Here is a 15,061-nt window from a genome sequence, read left to right on the forward strand (position 1 = left end):
ATCGGTGGAATTCACATTTTTTTAAAAAAATCTCCTAGTATGAAGGTGAAAGTAGTGTACTAAAATTTATTTATTGCATTTAAAAATTATATTGTAATTAAAAATTATAATAAATAAATATTTTTATCAAATAAAATATAATTTAATTTATTATAAATAATTTATATTATCATAAAAAAATATTTTTATGTATTGATATTTTCAAAATAATTAATTTAATATTAAAATAAAAATATGAATGATAAATTAAAATATATAAAAAGATTCTTAAATATAATATCGTTAAAAAATAACTAAAAACATTTATTGAAAACTAGTTCTAAAAATAATACGGTTTAAGATAATTATTCCAATAAATAAAAAAATGATATATAAATCCTCAACAATAAGTGAAAAGAATATATTGTTAAAGATAAGTGATTATGAAAAATATTAAAAAAATTAATTAATGTTTAAAACACTTTAATTTTTTAAAAAAAAATTAAAGATAAAAAAGATTATAAAGATGGTCATAATAAGAATTGAACATAAATCCTCATGTTTCTAACTACTCCGATCTTTTTCCACCCAATCACTATGTTAACTCTAGTGGTTATACCTTAATTTTTAGGTGATTACATAACATTAAATAATTTACTTTCATATAATTTTATAAATTTTCAATTAATTGTGATAATTTATATATAAATAAGATAAAAAAAACAGATTAGATTAGACTTTGAATATAGGTCATGTTTGTTCTGTAAAATTAAAGCTTAAATTTTATCCATTATCTATCATAGATTCTTTTTTATAGACATAATCTGACATTTTTAAAAGTTAAATTTGACATATTAGTCTATTTAAAAGCTTATTTTGTAATTAGTCAATTTAAAAGCTTATTTTGTATTAATAATGTTGGATAATTGTTAGGATTAAATTCTGTTATGCATAATTATTGTGTGCAAAACTTGGAACAATTTTATGGGCTTCGTTATTGTTCTGCGAAGTATCAAAATTGTTGGATTCTTATGTGGTTATCTGTTATTTGGATTATCTTACTGGCAAGAAATGATCTCATATTCAGCTCTAAAATAATTCTTGTTTCTGAAATGCTAAATCTGGTACAATTACGCTCATGGAGATGGTTAAGGGCCAGATTCCCTTCTTTCAAGTATAATTTCTTTTCTTGGTCCAATTCTCTTGGTGTCTGTCTTTCTTAATATTGCACATTGACTATTAGTTTTCTGGGATACGAGAAGCTTGTTGGATATTAGTTAATTAAGTCGTTCTTTTTGTGAGCTTTTGGGTTGACGTGAATTGGATTAACTTTCTTAATTTATTTTTGTAAAATACTATGTGTATATAGGTTAGAGTACCTTTTGTACTCTTGTTAATTATATTTTGCTTATTAAAAAAAATCAATAAATTTAATTTTAAATAAATCAATAATTATATTTTTAAATATACATGTGACTCTTTATATTAATTTGCATGATAAAAATAGTTTAATTTATTATTATTAAAACTGAGAGTTTAAAATAATAATAAAAATTAATTGATCGACGATTCATATGTATCCATGTATACCTACACATATACAGATTAATAAAGATAATTTTATAAGAAAAAAAATCTAAATATTTCTTATATTATATTTGAAGTATTCCAAATAATCAATCATGAAAAATGAAAAAAAAATTATTAGAATTTTTATTTTTGATATTTTGATTACGTGTGAACAAAAAATGTAAAAGTGTAATAAAAATATAAAAAAATATTGATAATTTGATTATTTTTGTATTACAAATTTATTTAATTATGTTATTCATAATATTGTATATATATATATATATACATTATATAATGGATAAATTGTATTACTTATTAGGTTTAATAGACTTTTTTTTAATAAATTTAAGTCTAATTTTTTTAAAAATAAATAGATTTTTATAAAAATTTAAACTTGACATTTTTATTAAGTAGTGTATGTTAGACTAAACTTTAACAAATTAGATTATATATTTTTTAAGGTTTGACATATTCTTATCTATAAACAAGATAAATAAATGTATTTAAAATAAATATATTAAGTTAATTAATAATTTATTTAAAATATTAAAATTTAATTTATAAGTATGTAATAAATAAATATTTATAATTTTATAAATTATATTATCATTATAAATTATAAAATAATATTTTAAAATATATAAATTATTATTTAAACTTTTAAATTTATAATAAATAATTTAAATTGTATTATAATACTAACTTTAAATAGAAATAAGTAGATTGTTAATTATAAAAGTAAGTATATATACGAATAAAGATTAATTAAATACAATATAATTATTATTATTGGTAATATAATTATTATATATATTATTATATTTTTATCAATTCGGACACACCGAAATGAGAAGGATTCAGAGATAGTATAAGTACGAGATTGTAAAGTTAAGGATCACTTAAATGAATTAATTTATACTACATATATTAACAACATGCATTTACCTACTTTTTGGTAACTTATGTCATCAAAACTCTACGGTTAAACATGCTTAACTTAAAGTAATATAGGGATGGGTGACCCCTAAAAAATTTCTGAAAGATAATTACCGACAGATATATCCATCAGAAATTTTTGACAATTTTTTTTAGCGCTCCTTTTTCTGACGAATTTGCATTTGTTGGAAATCGAGAATTTCTAATGGATATTCCTTTTTACCGACAGATTATGCCCGTCAAAAATTTGTGTTTTTCTTATATGAGAAGGGTTATAATAATACTAGTGTAATTTTTACTAAATATTACACCACTCAATAACTTTATATTAAGTGAATTTTGTAAATCTAACCATGAAATTGAAAGTTTATATCATTTTATATGTTTATATTAAATTTTATAAAAATTGAACAACTTGAAGGTAATCAGAATGTTTATGTTTTAGTATATTTGAAATAAATATATTATGTTAAATTTATTTTATAAGAATGAATTATCAAATAACCTTAGATTAGTATAAAATTTTGTATATATGATCTAAGAGTAAAGAACTTTCAACCTAACAGTTGAATTTACAAAAAATTACATTTAACATAAAATTATTGAGTGATGTAATATTTATTAAAAGTTACACTAGTATTATTATAACTCTTATATATATATATATATATATATATATATATATATATATAATAAGAATATCTTTATTTTTTTTTCTACCGTAAGATCTTTAGGAGTTAGTCATCAATAAAAGAAAATTTAATATTTTTTATATGAACATTTTTAAGAATTTTTTTCTATCTCTTACTTTTACACTTTTTTTATCTGCATTTTTAATTATATATCAATATTTTTTAAAATATGAATAATTAAAAGTAATTTTGCATCACAAATAAATTATTTATTATAAATTTAAATGTAATTTATATTTTAAAATACATTAATTTGTTGATATTTTAACATTTGTATTTCATAAACTAAATGTTTATTATATATAACTACAATTTATAATAAATTTTATATATAATTAAATATTATATTTGAATATATATATATATATATATATATATATATATATATATTATTTTAAATTTAAGATAAATAATTTATTTTGCAACACAAGATTTTTTTAACTATTGATAATTTATTTTAAGAATATTAAAATTGAATTTATAAATAAATATGATAAAAAAATTAGATAAAAAATTAAAAAAAAATCTTGAAAACACTTTCATTTTCTAAAAATATTCTTACACGAAATAACCATTTGTAGATGAATTGATTATAAGTTTTATTTATAATCTATTTTATATATTTAAAATATCTATTAAATATAAATTTAATTATACAAAACAAATATTTACATATACATAGAAAAAATATATATAAATTACAAAAGTTTTTTACAAAGTGATTTGATTGAGATTCAATCTCTATAAGTTAAATATAAAATCACAACAGAAAATACTATTCTATTTTTATAAGAGTGATCTAGTGAGAGGAAGTTAAATTTCTTTATAAAAAAATATACTAAGAGAAACAAAACCAACAAAAATTATATTTATAAGATAAGAGTATCCTTTCGTTCATGATTAGTGACTTGACATAGATGCATGAGCATTGAAATTAAATTATTATTATTGTGATTGCAATTTTACTTGTTGATAAGAAAAACAGAAAACATAAATAAAAAAAAAAAGATAAAAAAAAAGTCAATTATTAAATTAAATATCCAAAAGATAATGTTGTGTGATTTTGTGAATAAAAAATCAAATTTTAAAAACAAAGATATCATTGGAGAAATTATAAATTTAAAAAGAGAAACTTTACAAAAATCAAACAGAGATATTTGTTTGGAAAGCTCTCTCTCCCTCCTTCAGCCTTTCTCTTTTCCAATGGCACAAGACAACCACAGTCACCGTGAGATCAGTGCTTCTGGAATGCAAGACCTTGTGTCTTCCATGGAAGCAGTTAGCGTAAGGAATCCTTATGGATATGTGGATGAAGCTGCGTTGCACCGCATGAGGATTATTGGAGCTGCTAATCAGGTGCATGTGCACCACCATCCTATTGCATGTGTTTTAGGCTCACCAAACTATCATCCTCGTTGGAGACGCATGGCTTCATTGGCAAAGGAACCAGAAGGACGCCGTACACTTCTCCGCATCATCCATGATGCCACACCCCATCAAATCAACATGATCGGACAAAACCTGGAGGATCATTTATACTACTTGATGAAAGACCCTTGTGGCAACCTCATCATTCACAAGCTTTTTCTATCAACCGATGTTACCATTGCTCAAATGAAGACTCTTCTCTTATACTTCATTGCCATGGATAACCAAAAGCTGAAAGACGTCTGCACGGATCATCAAGGGTATAGTATTACTACCAAATTATTTACAAACACTTCAAGAATTTCCATAATGAAATTATGTAATATAATTAAAACTATATATGTTGCTTTTGCTCACGATTTTTTTTCTCCTACAGAATTCAGGCTATTAAGATGATGCTGGAGAACATCGAAACCCAAAACTTTGCACTAGCATTTATTTATGCTATGGAGCCCATCATTGTGGAATTGATGAAAAATGTCAATGGTAGTTATGTCATTCAGCAGTGCCTGAAGCGTTTTCCACCCAAGTGGAACTATGTAATGCACCCTTTCTTTTACTTTAAACAATGAATTATTTATTTATTTTTTCCATAACCTTTAATGGGAAACACTCTTTCAGGTAATTTTGGATCAAGCAGCAGAGAACTGCGTTGAAATTGCACGAGATGCATACGGATGTTGTGTTATTCAAAAATGTATGGAACATGTTGAGGGAAGATCTAACTCGCAACTGATTGATGAAATAATCTCAAATGCCGAGGTCTTAGCACAAGATCCATACGGGTTTGATCTCCAACTCTTGATTGAACTCCTTGTATTTTTTTTTTTTGGGTGAACTCCTTGTATTGTAGTCATAATAATTTACAAGATAAATACTTATTTTTATACAAGTAAAATTACAATTTGTAATAAATAAATATTTTGAATATAAATTCTATTTTAGATGTATATTGAACAAATTAAATTGTAATATATGATTACTTTATTTATTGACATTTAAAAATATTTATATTTAAAAATTTATTACACTTCAATTTAAAGATAAAGATATAGTGATAAAACGAGAGTAATGCATAAAACACCTCTTTACCACCACACCAGTAAGAAAAGAGAGATTTTGTGGGTGTCACTCATTATTTTATAGTTTTTGATGAATTTTAATAGTTAACAATAATGTGTTAGAGGACGGTTTGATGTCACTCCAGTTTACAATGTATTTGCATCCCATTGAAAAGTCTCTCCTTCTCCCTTTTACACTTGCTTAAGATTTGTATCTTACTAATAGGATAGAAATACTATCATTATACCATATAAAAAACTTTTTTTTTATTTTAACTATTGTGAAACATCTTAGGGATTTTTTACACCATTTCTTCCTAAGAATGATAATCTTGTGCCTTATTATAATCTCGCGGATTATTTTTTTCATAAAACATTTGACTTTCAAATTTATCTAAAGTTGGTATATTTGTTTGAGTTTGAATTTTCCTTGACAATTTATTCTATTTTGTCGACAGAAATTATGTGGTGCAGTTTTTAGTTAAAAAGAAGAAAATGCAAGTAAATGCAATGTTAATATCCCGACTTCGCAATAGATATGTTGGACTATCAATGAACAAGTATGCCAGCAATGTGGTGGAGGGTCTCTTAAAATTTTCCGAAATGAAGCATGCTGCATTTATAGTTCTGGAGCTTATGTACAACCTTAAATTTCTGAATGTTACTATGGATCCTTTCGGAAATTATGTTGTCCAAACAGCATTGAAATGCACTGAGGTTTGCCGTTACTTTACACGCACCAAAATATATGTATTATAGTAGCATTTGTTAATGTTTTTCAACCTTTACAAAACTCTTTTTAATCAATATTAGTTATAAAAAAAACATGTTCTAAATTAGAAAATAGCATATACTTTAGTTTTTGCGGTTTTGATTCAAACCTTGATTATGTAAAAAAAATTGTTCATTACTATATGTTTATTCTTTTCCTTTTTCATTGCAGGGCATATTGCATGAAAGTCTTTGTGACGTCATTTTAACCAATTATGAATATCTGCAGAGCGATCTTTATGGGCAAAGGGTGGTAGCATCTGCCATAGCATCCCAGATCTATGTACTCAAAGTGTCTATATAAGATAAATTATTAGGTAGTTGATAATCACAAAATCTTTAATTAGTCTTTATATGACATGTAATTAAATGATGTTATTTTTCTCATGGTACATTAGAAAAATTTAAATGCATGTCATATAATGATTAATTGGGACCTACCTAATAATTTCTCTTGAAACTGCCTCAAATTAGTGTGAATTGTTAGTTCGTCGTAAAACTTGTCAGTTCAATTATTCAATAGTTTTGTTTTTGATGTAAGTGTTAGTGGCTGGTTTGTTGTTACAGGCAAGGAATTCTAGTCAAAGAATCCCGTGCTTATTTAGAATAGGCGTAGTTTGTAGAATCGTAAATTATACATCTATCCCGTTAGTGTTATTGCAATATGAACTTTGGAATTTGGCAGAGTTGTTACAAGTCTGAGAAATTTTTTCACGTTTTTGGTACTACACATGGCGATATTCGTCTTCTACCCCACTCTTCATTACTTATCCGGCACCTTTACAGTTGTAATTTTATTTGATAGCTTGATTTACCAACATTGACGATTTCATTAAAAAAATGACTGAAAATCCTTTTTATATGAAATGCAAGTTAAACTTAATCAATAAATTGTTCACATATTCTCAATTCATAGAAAATCTTATTTATCTGTAAATAGGGACCGTGACCTTAAAATGAACTTTACATGCAAGAGGATGTTATCTAATTACTATTCACAACCCGCAACCCAGAGGATTAGTCTCAAAATTGTGTCATGGCAGATACATTGTTCAAAGACTAACAAATCACTGAATTATAATTCCTAGCAACTAAATCTAACCCAATTAGCAAGCTTTGAAAAAAAAATAATAACATGTGGGACACTGTTCCTGTAATCACAGGTTATCTAATAACAGTACACGCTGATAATGGGCTGCTACTTTCATATGCTTCACCAATCCAGCCAATGTATGATATATCTCCTCAATTTTAGGATGTGACAAACAGGCAACAAGAAATTCATGTACAACTCCATCCACAATAATCCAACTACTTCCTGGTTGTTTCTTGATCCCCTTCTCTTTCATTTCCATCCGCAGCTCTGAGACCTCACACCATTGACTATCAGATGCAAGTGCATTTGCCAACATAACATAGCCCGCAGAACTATATGGATCTACTTCAACAAGCCTCCTAGAAACCTCTTGGGCCAGCTCTCCTCTAGAATGGAGCAAGCAGCCTCCAAGCAAAGCACCCCAGACAAAATAGTTAGGCTTGAAAGGCATGGAAGTCACAACCTCAATAGCTTCTTCTACGCATCCTACTCTTGCAAGGAGATCAACATAGCAAGCAAAATGTTCCAACGTAAGAGTAGTGGAAAGGGTCAGTTCTCTGAATATCTGGCGTCCTTTCTCCAGCAACCCAGAGTGACTGCATGCACTTAAAGCACCAAGAAACGTTCCAGCATTGGGTTGTAACCCAAAATCTGGCATTTTGTAGAAGAGTCTCAACGCATCCTCTCCTTCACCATACACTGCAAGACCCATGATCATTGCGTTGAATAAGACAACATCTTTGGAGGCTGTATGCTCAAAAACTTCCTTTGCCTTGTCCAAATTGCCACATTTAGAGTACATGTCAATTAAAGATGTGGCGAGAATTTGGTTTGACCCAATGGTGTCTTTATGTCCTAGAGATATTAGGTACTCGTGAACCCAACTACCAAAACTCAAATCACCAATTTGAGCACAGGCTGAAAGCACACTAACGATTGTGATATGATTAGGTCTAGTGGTTTGTTCTTCTACCATAATGTGGAAAAGCCTTAAACCCTCCATAGGATAACCATTCTGAACGTATGCACTTATCATAGCATTCCAAGGAACCACACTTCTTTTTCCTGATGCAGAAATTCTGTCAAACCCTTCTCTACTCTGCTCAATCCTCCCCCATTTACCAAACAAATAAACCAGCACCGTATTAACCGAATCATGGCAAGTTTCTCTAGGATTCACGCCGTCATCAATTAATTCTGAAAGAATGCAAACCCATTTCTCAATTTTTGCCATCTCAAGGCTAGAACAAGCCGATAAAACACTGACCATGGTATCACTTTGGGGAAGCAAGTTCTGCCTAATCATGTCATGGAAAAGCTGCAAAACCTCTTCACTCTGACCAGACTGAGCAAAACCAGTGATCAAGTTAGTCCAACAGCTAACAACCCTTTTGTCAGGAATTTCATCAAACGCTTTACGGGCAGATAATAATTTTTTAAAGCCTTTGGCGTAGACAGAAACCAACCCATTACAAACAAAAGAATTGGAAAGGAAACCAATCTTGTGAATGTGGGCATGAATTTGTTCGACATAACGGACATCTTTGGACCGAAAGCATGCCTTAAGCAGAAAAGAGAAGGTTAAGTCGTTGGGGAAAAGTGGACGCCGTTTCAAATGGTTGAAGACGGAAACGGCGTGAAAAAAATGACCCTCTTGGGCGAGGACTCTGATGATGGCATTGAAAGGGAAAATGTTTGGATTTTGGAGATGGTGAAAGACCCGAAGAGCAATTGGTGATGGGTAGTGGCCGATGAGGCGCGTGGCTACGAGGTTGTCTTGGTGTGCACCAAGTAGGAAAACTCGTGCGTGAATTTGAAGAAGTTTAGAATGAGGAATGTGACCTTGTAGGAGCGTAGCGAGGTTGAGTGGGTCTGCTATGGAACTCCAAGAGGGAGAGTGAAGAAGCGCAACTGAATATTTGAACTTTTGGGATGTAGGAACCACAAACTGATGATACAATGAAAGCATGTTCCTTTAGTTGAATTTTCATTTGAAGTGCCCAGCGAATGTTACATGTTTGTTGATGTTATGTTCCACTTAACTAACCGTCGCAACTAAGGACAACAAAATTCAGTGCATGTTTAGTACCTAAAATGTAACTATCAGGAATAAGATAAGAAGTGTTTGATTAGAATAACTAACCATATGTTGTACCACTCTATTTAGATATCAAAATATATTAAAAATATATTTTTATTAATTTGTAATTTATTATAAACAATTAATTATAAAAATATTTTTTAAAAATGTTATATGTAATGGAAGAACTATTATAATTTTTTATTGAGTGCCATTATATCAACGAATGCAGCCTTTATAATAAATAAATAGCATTTATAATCCTTGGGTCAAATTTTATAAATTAATAAATTGTGGACAAAATACAAGGCTGTGTGATTGTTAGCGTGGTCTATTTAACATTTTTTGTCGAGGTGCTGGATTAGAGGAATCAAATTCTTAAGTTGAAAAGGGTAAAAATATACATGTGACACCCACTTATAAACTTTAGCTAGAGAAGCCAGATTGGAGAAGACCTTGGTGAGTTGTGAAAAATTACAGCAATCATTAACTAAAGCATTTAGAGCTGGAAAAAAAAAATAGCACCAAAGATTAATACATTACCGTAATTTGGAAAAGAAAAGAAAATTATTGTAGCATACATAACACGTCTATTAAGAAGATTGAGAGGGGAGAAAAGATACTAAGTGTGATGATGGTATAATAAATGTGTAAAACAATTAGGTGATTATATTTGAACGCGATTTTAAATGCTTAACCATGATTTATGTGAATTTTACCACTTTATTGAATCAAATAACAATTTACAATTTGTAATGCACATATACCCATAATCCGTGTTGTGACCTGCGAGCACACTAATTTGGAGAAATCAAATGTAGCTACTAGGGCAGGGATCATCTCCAATAGAAATGAAAATGGTCAAGTATTATAATCTCACAATTTATTCTTTTTAATTTCTACTTTATAATTAAAAAGTTATTATATTAATCAAATTTATTGAAGGACTAAAATTAAAACAATGCTAAACTCACTGAAAAGGATCCATACCCATTGCTATTCATGCAATGTCCATTACTCCATAAACGCGTATCCAGGTATCCTTATTAATGTTTCACATCGTAACTTTTGCATCAAAATCTACAATTGGCGTACGTCCGTACCCTTTAGACGTTTTCAAACACACATAAAGTAGCCGTAGCTATTTTGATCTTCACAATGAGTCTATTTTTCCAACTAAAAATAATAATTGCAGAAATGTTTAACATCTTGCTAAAAGTATTCACTGAGTTGTTTTAATAAATTATCAGCTCTTTATTACCTGGATCGAGGCATCAAATGATATAGACAGAAATATAAAATGATTAAAATCTAGATCACCTAACTAAATTGTTTTATTCAAATAGATTTGGTACAGCATAGTTCGTCCCAACATTTCATATTCTATAATATGTAATTACCTTCGATCCTACTGAGAGAATTGGTACGTGCAAGGAATGCAATATTCTTCAGTAAGCAAAGATAACTCCTCGGCATAAATGAGTAGTACTAGAGTCTGTATAATTATCTCTTCGGGTTGAAAGCAAAAATCATGTTGAAACAACACGTCTATATACAGTTGAACCACCGAATTGTGAACATCATTCAAGCAATTGGTTGACTTCCAGAGGCATCATTCTCAGCATCACTTGTCAAGGATAGCAATTCCGTCAACTCCAATCGACACTCGAGACCTCTAAGATAGTGTCCCAACAGCATGCACCTTTAGGGAGAGGTGTGAATAAGAAAACGTTAGTTTTGTTTGTTTAGAACACCAGCCCCAACAAACACTGCACTAACTAGAGTCGGCCTGGTGATGGAGGGTTTGCATAGTACGTACAAAATCTTAGATTTTAATTTTGTTGCTATCATTATACAACAAAAAAGAACACTGCACTAATAAATAACTGTAACATTGCAAATCACTTTTGAAGTTTCTAAATAATTCTCTATCCCCTTTATACCAATATATAAAGCTAATTACTCATTATTGCATAATAAACAAATAAAATACACATATGGAGATGGGCGGACTGACCAAAAGAGCAGGCGAGCAAGATAGTCCCGAGTTAATGAAATAACAGGCTGAAATTGAAGAGCAGAGTTCTCAACAACCTCAGCACAATTTGTCGCTCCAACCGTTGTATTTTCTGACATAGTGGAAGGTTTAGAATGCATCTTTGGAGAAAGGGTAGCAAGGAGACCATGGACAACAGAGAGGATGATGTCCTTAAGCTCAGGGGATGTAAATTCTGAAAGCTGAGCTACCTGCTCAATTGCCACACACCCAAATAAATTACTGATATAAATTGAAAATAAAAAGAAAATATAGTAAAATTAAATATAGCTAATAATGACACAACTAACAAGGAATACAAGAGAACATGCATCTTTAAATGTTTGAACGAATACTTGGATTTGTCACATGCCCAAAACTTCCATTGTAGCAATGCAAAAGAATACAAGTATTAAAGCCTACGGGGCAGAACAACTAAAAACCTTTACCCAACACTTAGGACAGGTTACATGGATCAAATGATTTCAAAATATCATAAAGTAGATTTTATTTTAAAATAAGCAAGAAAAAACAAAAGTTAATTGAATATGAAAAAAAATATATATATCAGAAAAAATCCTCTTCATGTAGTCAAGAGAATGGGCCACAAATTTATCAAAGCAGAAAGCACTAAATTAATTTTCACAAAATTCAAGTGTTTTCTTCTCCATTGTCCCCTCATACATAGTAAACTGATACAACAATATAACAGTGAAGACAAAATGTCTCCATATTTTCCAAGTAATATTTGAAGACAAAATGACAAGCCAAGGCCAGAAAGAACTGCACTGTGCTAATTAATTGCCATTACATAGCATATACAGGGAAAAGAAGTCTCGAAATGCAAAGACAACTCAGAAATTTTCTGAAAATGGGCAAAACCTGTTCAGGTTGAAGCGATCTCAAGTAATCCAATAAATCATTCTTTTCCTCTCCAACAAACTGTTGCATTTGAAGGGCAGCACTTTTCCTCTTTGCTTCATGTAGTTCCTACAAAAATGTCCCAAAAAATGGAAAAGAAACCAAAATGAGGAAAAACAAGCATATTGTATAGCTGACTTATTTACAATTGAGGGACTTTAATGCATATCAATCATTAACAAGCAGACAAATTAGAGAGCATGTACATAATCAAAGGATGAAGCATACCGTGGGGTATATGGAAATTAAGAATTAATAATGTCCAGTGCAAAATACATTTATTGACCATTCAATGCATCATGAATCCCATGCTTAAAATCTTTCAAATATCAAGAAACATCCATAATTGTACAAAATACCTTTTTCATGGAAGACAGGCGAGATTGTAAATTAAAAATATATTGTTGAGCTTCTGCAGATATTTCACCAAGCTCTTGTATGTCAACATCCTCCTGAAGCTTTTCAACTTTGGAAGACAAATTCTTATTTCTACCAAAGTCAATTACATTTACACTGTCCTGCATCAACCCTTGTAAGTCCACTTTCATACTTTCTGCCCTTGGCATCTCTATATCTCTTTCATACATATCAAGGTTTTTCTCAAGACAAAGCCTGTATTCAACATTGCGCAGTGTATACCTGCAATACATGAAGATAGTTTTCATGTTCCCTCTCTATAACATTACTAGGCCATGCATAATAACTGAAAAGAATCACATTTCTTTAGAAGTTTCAGAAAATTTGGGACATTTATGAAAGTAGATGCATTCAAGTAAACAGTTGTGATGACAATATTCCCTCCCTTCTCCAAACCAAACGGCTAACTCATTTATTTACACAAGTTGGTGAATCAGAGAAACTAACGGTCTATTTGGTTAAACTTCTCCATTAAATTTCTAGGAAGAAAATTAAAAATAAAATAAAATAAGTTTATCTTTTTGCTAAAACTAACTAATTCATAAGCTAATTTGTAAAACTTTTATCCTATTAAATTCTCCAAAATCTTACTTTTAGCTTATATATAAGTTAGTTTTAGCTTATTTTGATTTGTTTCCCCTATCTAAACAAACTCTAATTACGGGTTTCAAGAGAGCAAAATTCATGAGACTTAAATTTTTAAATCGAACAATACTGCTATGAGTACAACCCTAACAACACTCCTATGGACTCCATAAAAGTAATATATAAATGATAAGTGTTTTGACATAACCACAGAAATAGAGCTTACCCGGTCATCATTGAAGAAATGAGTAACTTGGAGAGAGGATCCCACAAGGCCTCGATAACAACGTGAAATTGATCAGATGGGAGCAAGCCCAGCATACCAGATATGGTCCTTTTCATGGCATCCGCTGTGGTTGGTGGAACATCTTTCTGGATGTGAGTGACATCGAGAGGCTCAATCTCTTGTATCAACTCCGAAAGAACTGATTTCTGTAATAAGAAGAAACAACAGTAAAATTGGGAACCAAATAGTGAAGAAATTGAATTGGCAGTCTAATAGAGACATTAAGAGAAGGTATAGAAAGGGTACCTTGGAGTTGGAGGTGAAATCGTGGAAGGAATGGGATGAGGAAGCGAGAACGAGAAGGGGGAGACGAGGTTTAGTGTGAGAGAAGGATAGGGAGAGAGAGGGGCGGAAGGGGGAAGGAGAAGGGTGGCGATGGAAAAGAGGAAGAGAGGAAGAGGAGAGGAAGGAGGAAAGGGTTGCCATGACATGAAGAAGAGGACAACCACCAACACCCACTCTTCCTTGTTCCTTCCCTTCTCTCTCTCTACCGCTGTCTTGCAGTTGCAGCCACAATAAACAAACAATAAAACTAATTAATTGTTTGTGGGTGATAATAATAAGTGGAAACAGGTCCAAAAACCAAAAACCAACATCATTCATGCCTCTTTCACCAACCTCCGACGTATTCGGTTTTTTTTTGTCTTTTCTTTTTTCTGTGAAGATGTGGATGGTTTGATTTTTTTAAAAATTACATTGAATTGCAAAAGTATTATTTTATTTAAATTAAGATATATTTTATAATATATTTTTAAAATAAATAATTGCACTATAAATATAATATAATATTATAAAAATATTATAACTAACAAAATTATATATTATTATATAATAATTCAATAAAACTTGTACTTTTTAGCTGAATATTAATATGTTAAACCGACACAATGTTCCATATTAATATTATATTTTATTAATTTTTTGTCTTAATTTATTATTTTTTTTACAATACTTCACTTCTTTTATTAAATATGCAACAAATAGAGGGAAAAAAATTAAATTGATGCAATTAAGGGATAAAACAAAGTAATTACAAAAGACTCAAGACATGTATAGTTGTGTTTGACTTATACATAGTCATGCTTCAAGGGAAACATACCATTATACACGATCATGTTATGAAGCATAGTTGTGCTTACCAATATTCACTATCGTGCTTCCTTAGAATGCCAACAAAGCATGCCATGTCACTCTTAAACATG

At 29.8% G+C, this 15,061-nt stretch overlaps 3 protein-coding genes across 3 annotated transcripts; 1 reads left to right on the plus strand and 2 right to left on the minus strand.

The window, feature by feature from the left end:
* Nucleotides 1-3,727: 3,727 nt before the first annotated feature.
* LOC109813489 (pumilio homolog 12) lies at nucleotides 3,728-7,477 on the plus strand. The gene is made up of 5 exons (XM_083060195.1): nucleotides 3,728-4,867; nucleotides 4,984-5,146; nucleotides 5,229-5,392; nucleotides 6,127-6,385; nucleotides 6,612-7,477. Exons 1-5 carry the CDS (start codon nucleotides 4,230-4,232, stop codon nucleotides 6,741-6,743), a joined length of 1,356 nt encoding a protein of 451 aa, XP_082916321.1. The 5' UTR covers nucleotides 3,728-4,229; the 3' UTR covers nucleotides 6,744-7,477.
* A 119-nt stretch (nucleotides 7,478-7,596) lies between these two features.
* Nucleotides 7,597-9,504, minus strand: LOC109791834 (putative pentatricopeptide repeat-containing protein At3g08820). Its single transcript, XM_020351186.3, has one exon. It carries the CDS (start codon nucleotides 9,502-9,504, stop codon nucleotides 7,597-7,599), a length of 1,908 nt encoding a protein of 635 aa, XP_020206775.1.
* A 1,407-nt stretch (nucleotides 9,505-10,911) lies between these two features.
* LOC109795456 (MAR-binding filament-like protein) lies at nucleotides 10,912-14,330 on the minus strand. The gene is made up of 6 exons (XM_020354970.3): nucleotides 14,106-14,330; nucleotides 13,800-14,005; nucleotides 12,931-13,210; nucleotides 12,533-12,640; nucleotides 11,633-11,862; nucleotides 10,912-11,317 (listed from the first exon to the last, which is right to left on the minus strand). The coding sequence occupies exons 1-6, from the start codon at nucleotides 14,283-14,285 to the stop codon at nucleotides 11,200-11,202; spliced, it is 1,122 nt and encodes a 373-aa protein (XP_020210559.1). The 5' UTR covers nucleotides 14,286-14,330; the 3' UTR covers nucleotides 10,912-11,199.
* Between the last annotated feature and the right edge of the window lie 731 nt (nucleotides 14,331-15,061).

Source organism: Cajanus cajan, chromosome 7 (genome assembly GCF_000230855.2).
Source record: "Cajanus cajan strain Asha chromosome 7, NIPB_CcT2T_4, whole genome shotgun sequence".
NCBI classification, from domain to species: Eukaryota; Viridiplantae; Streptophyta; class Magnoliopsida; order Fabales; family Fabaceae; genus Cajanus; species Cajanus cajan.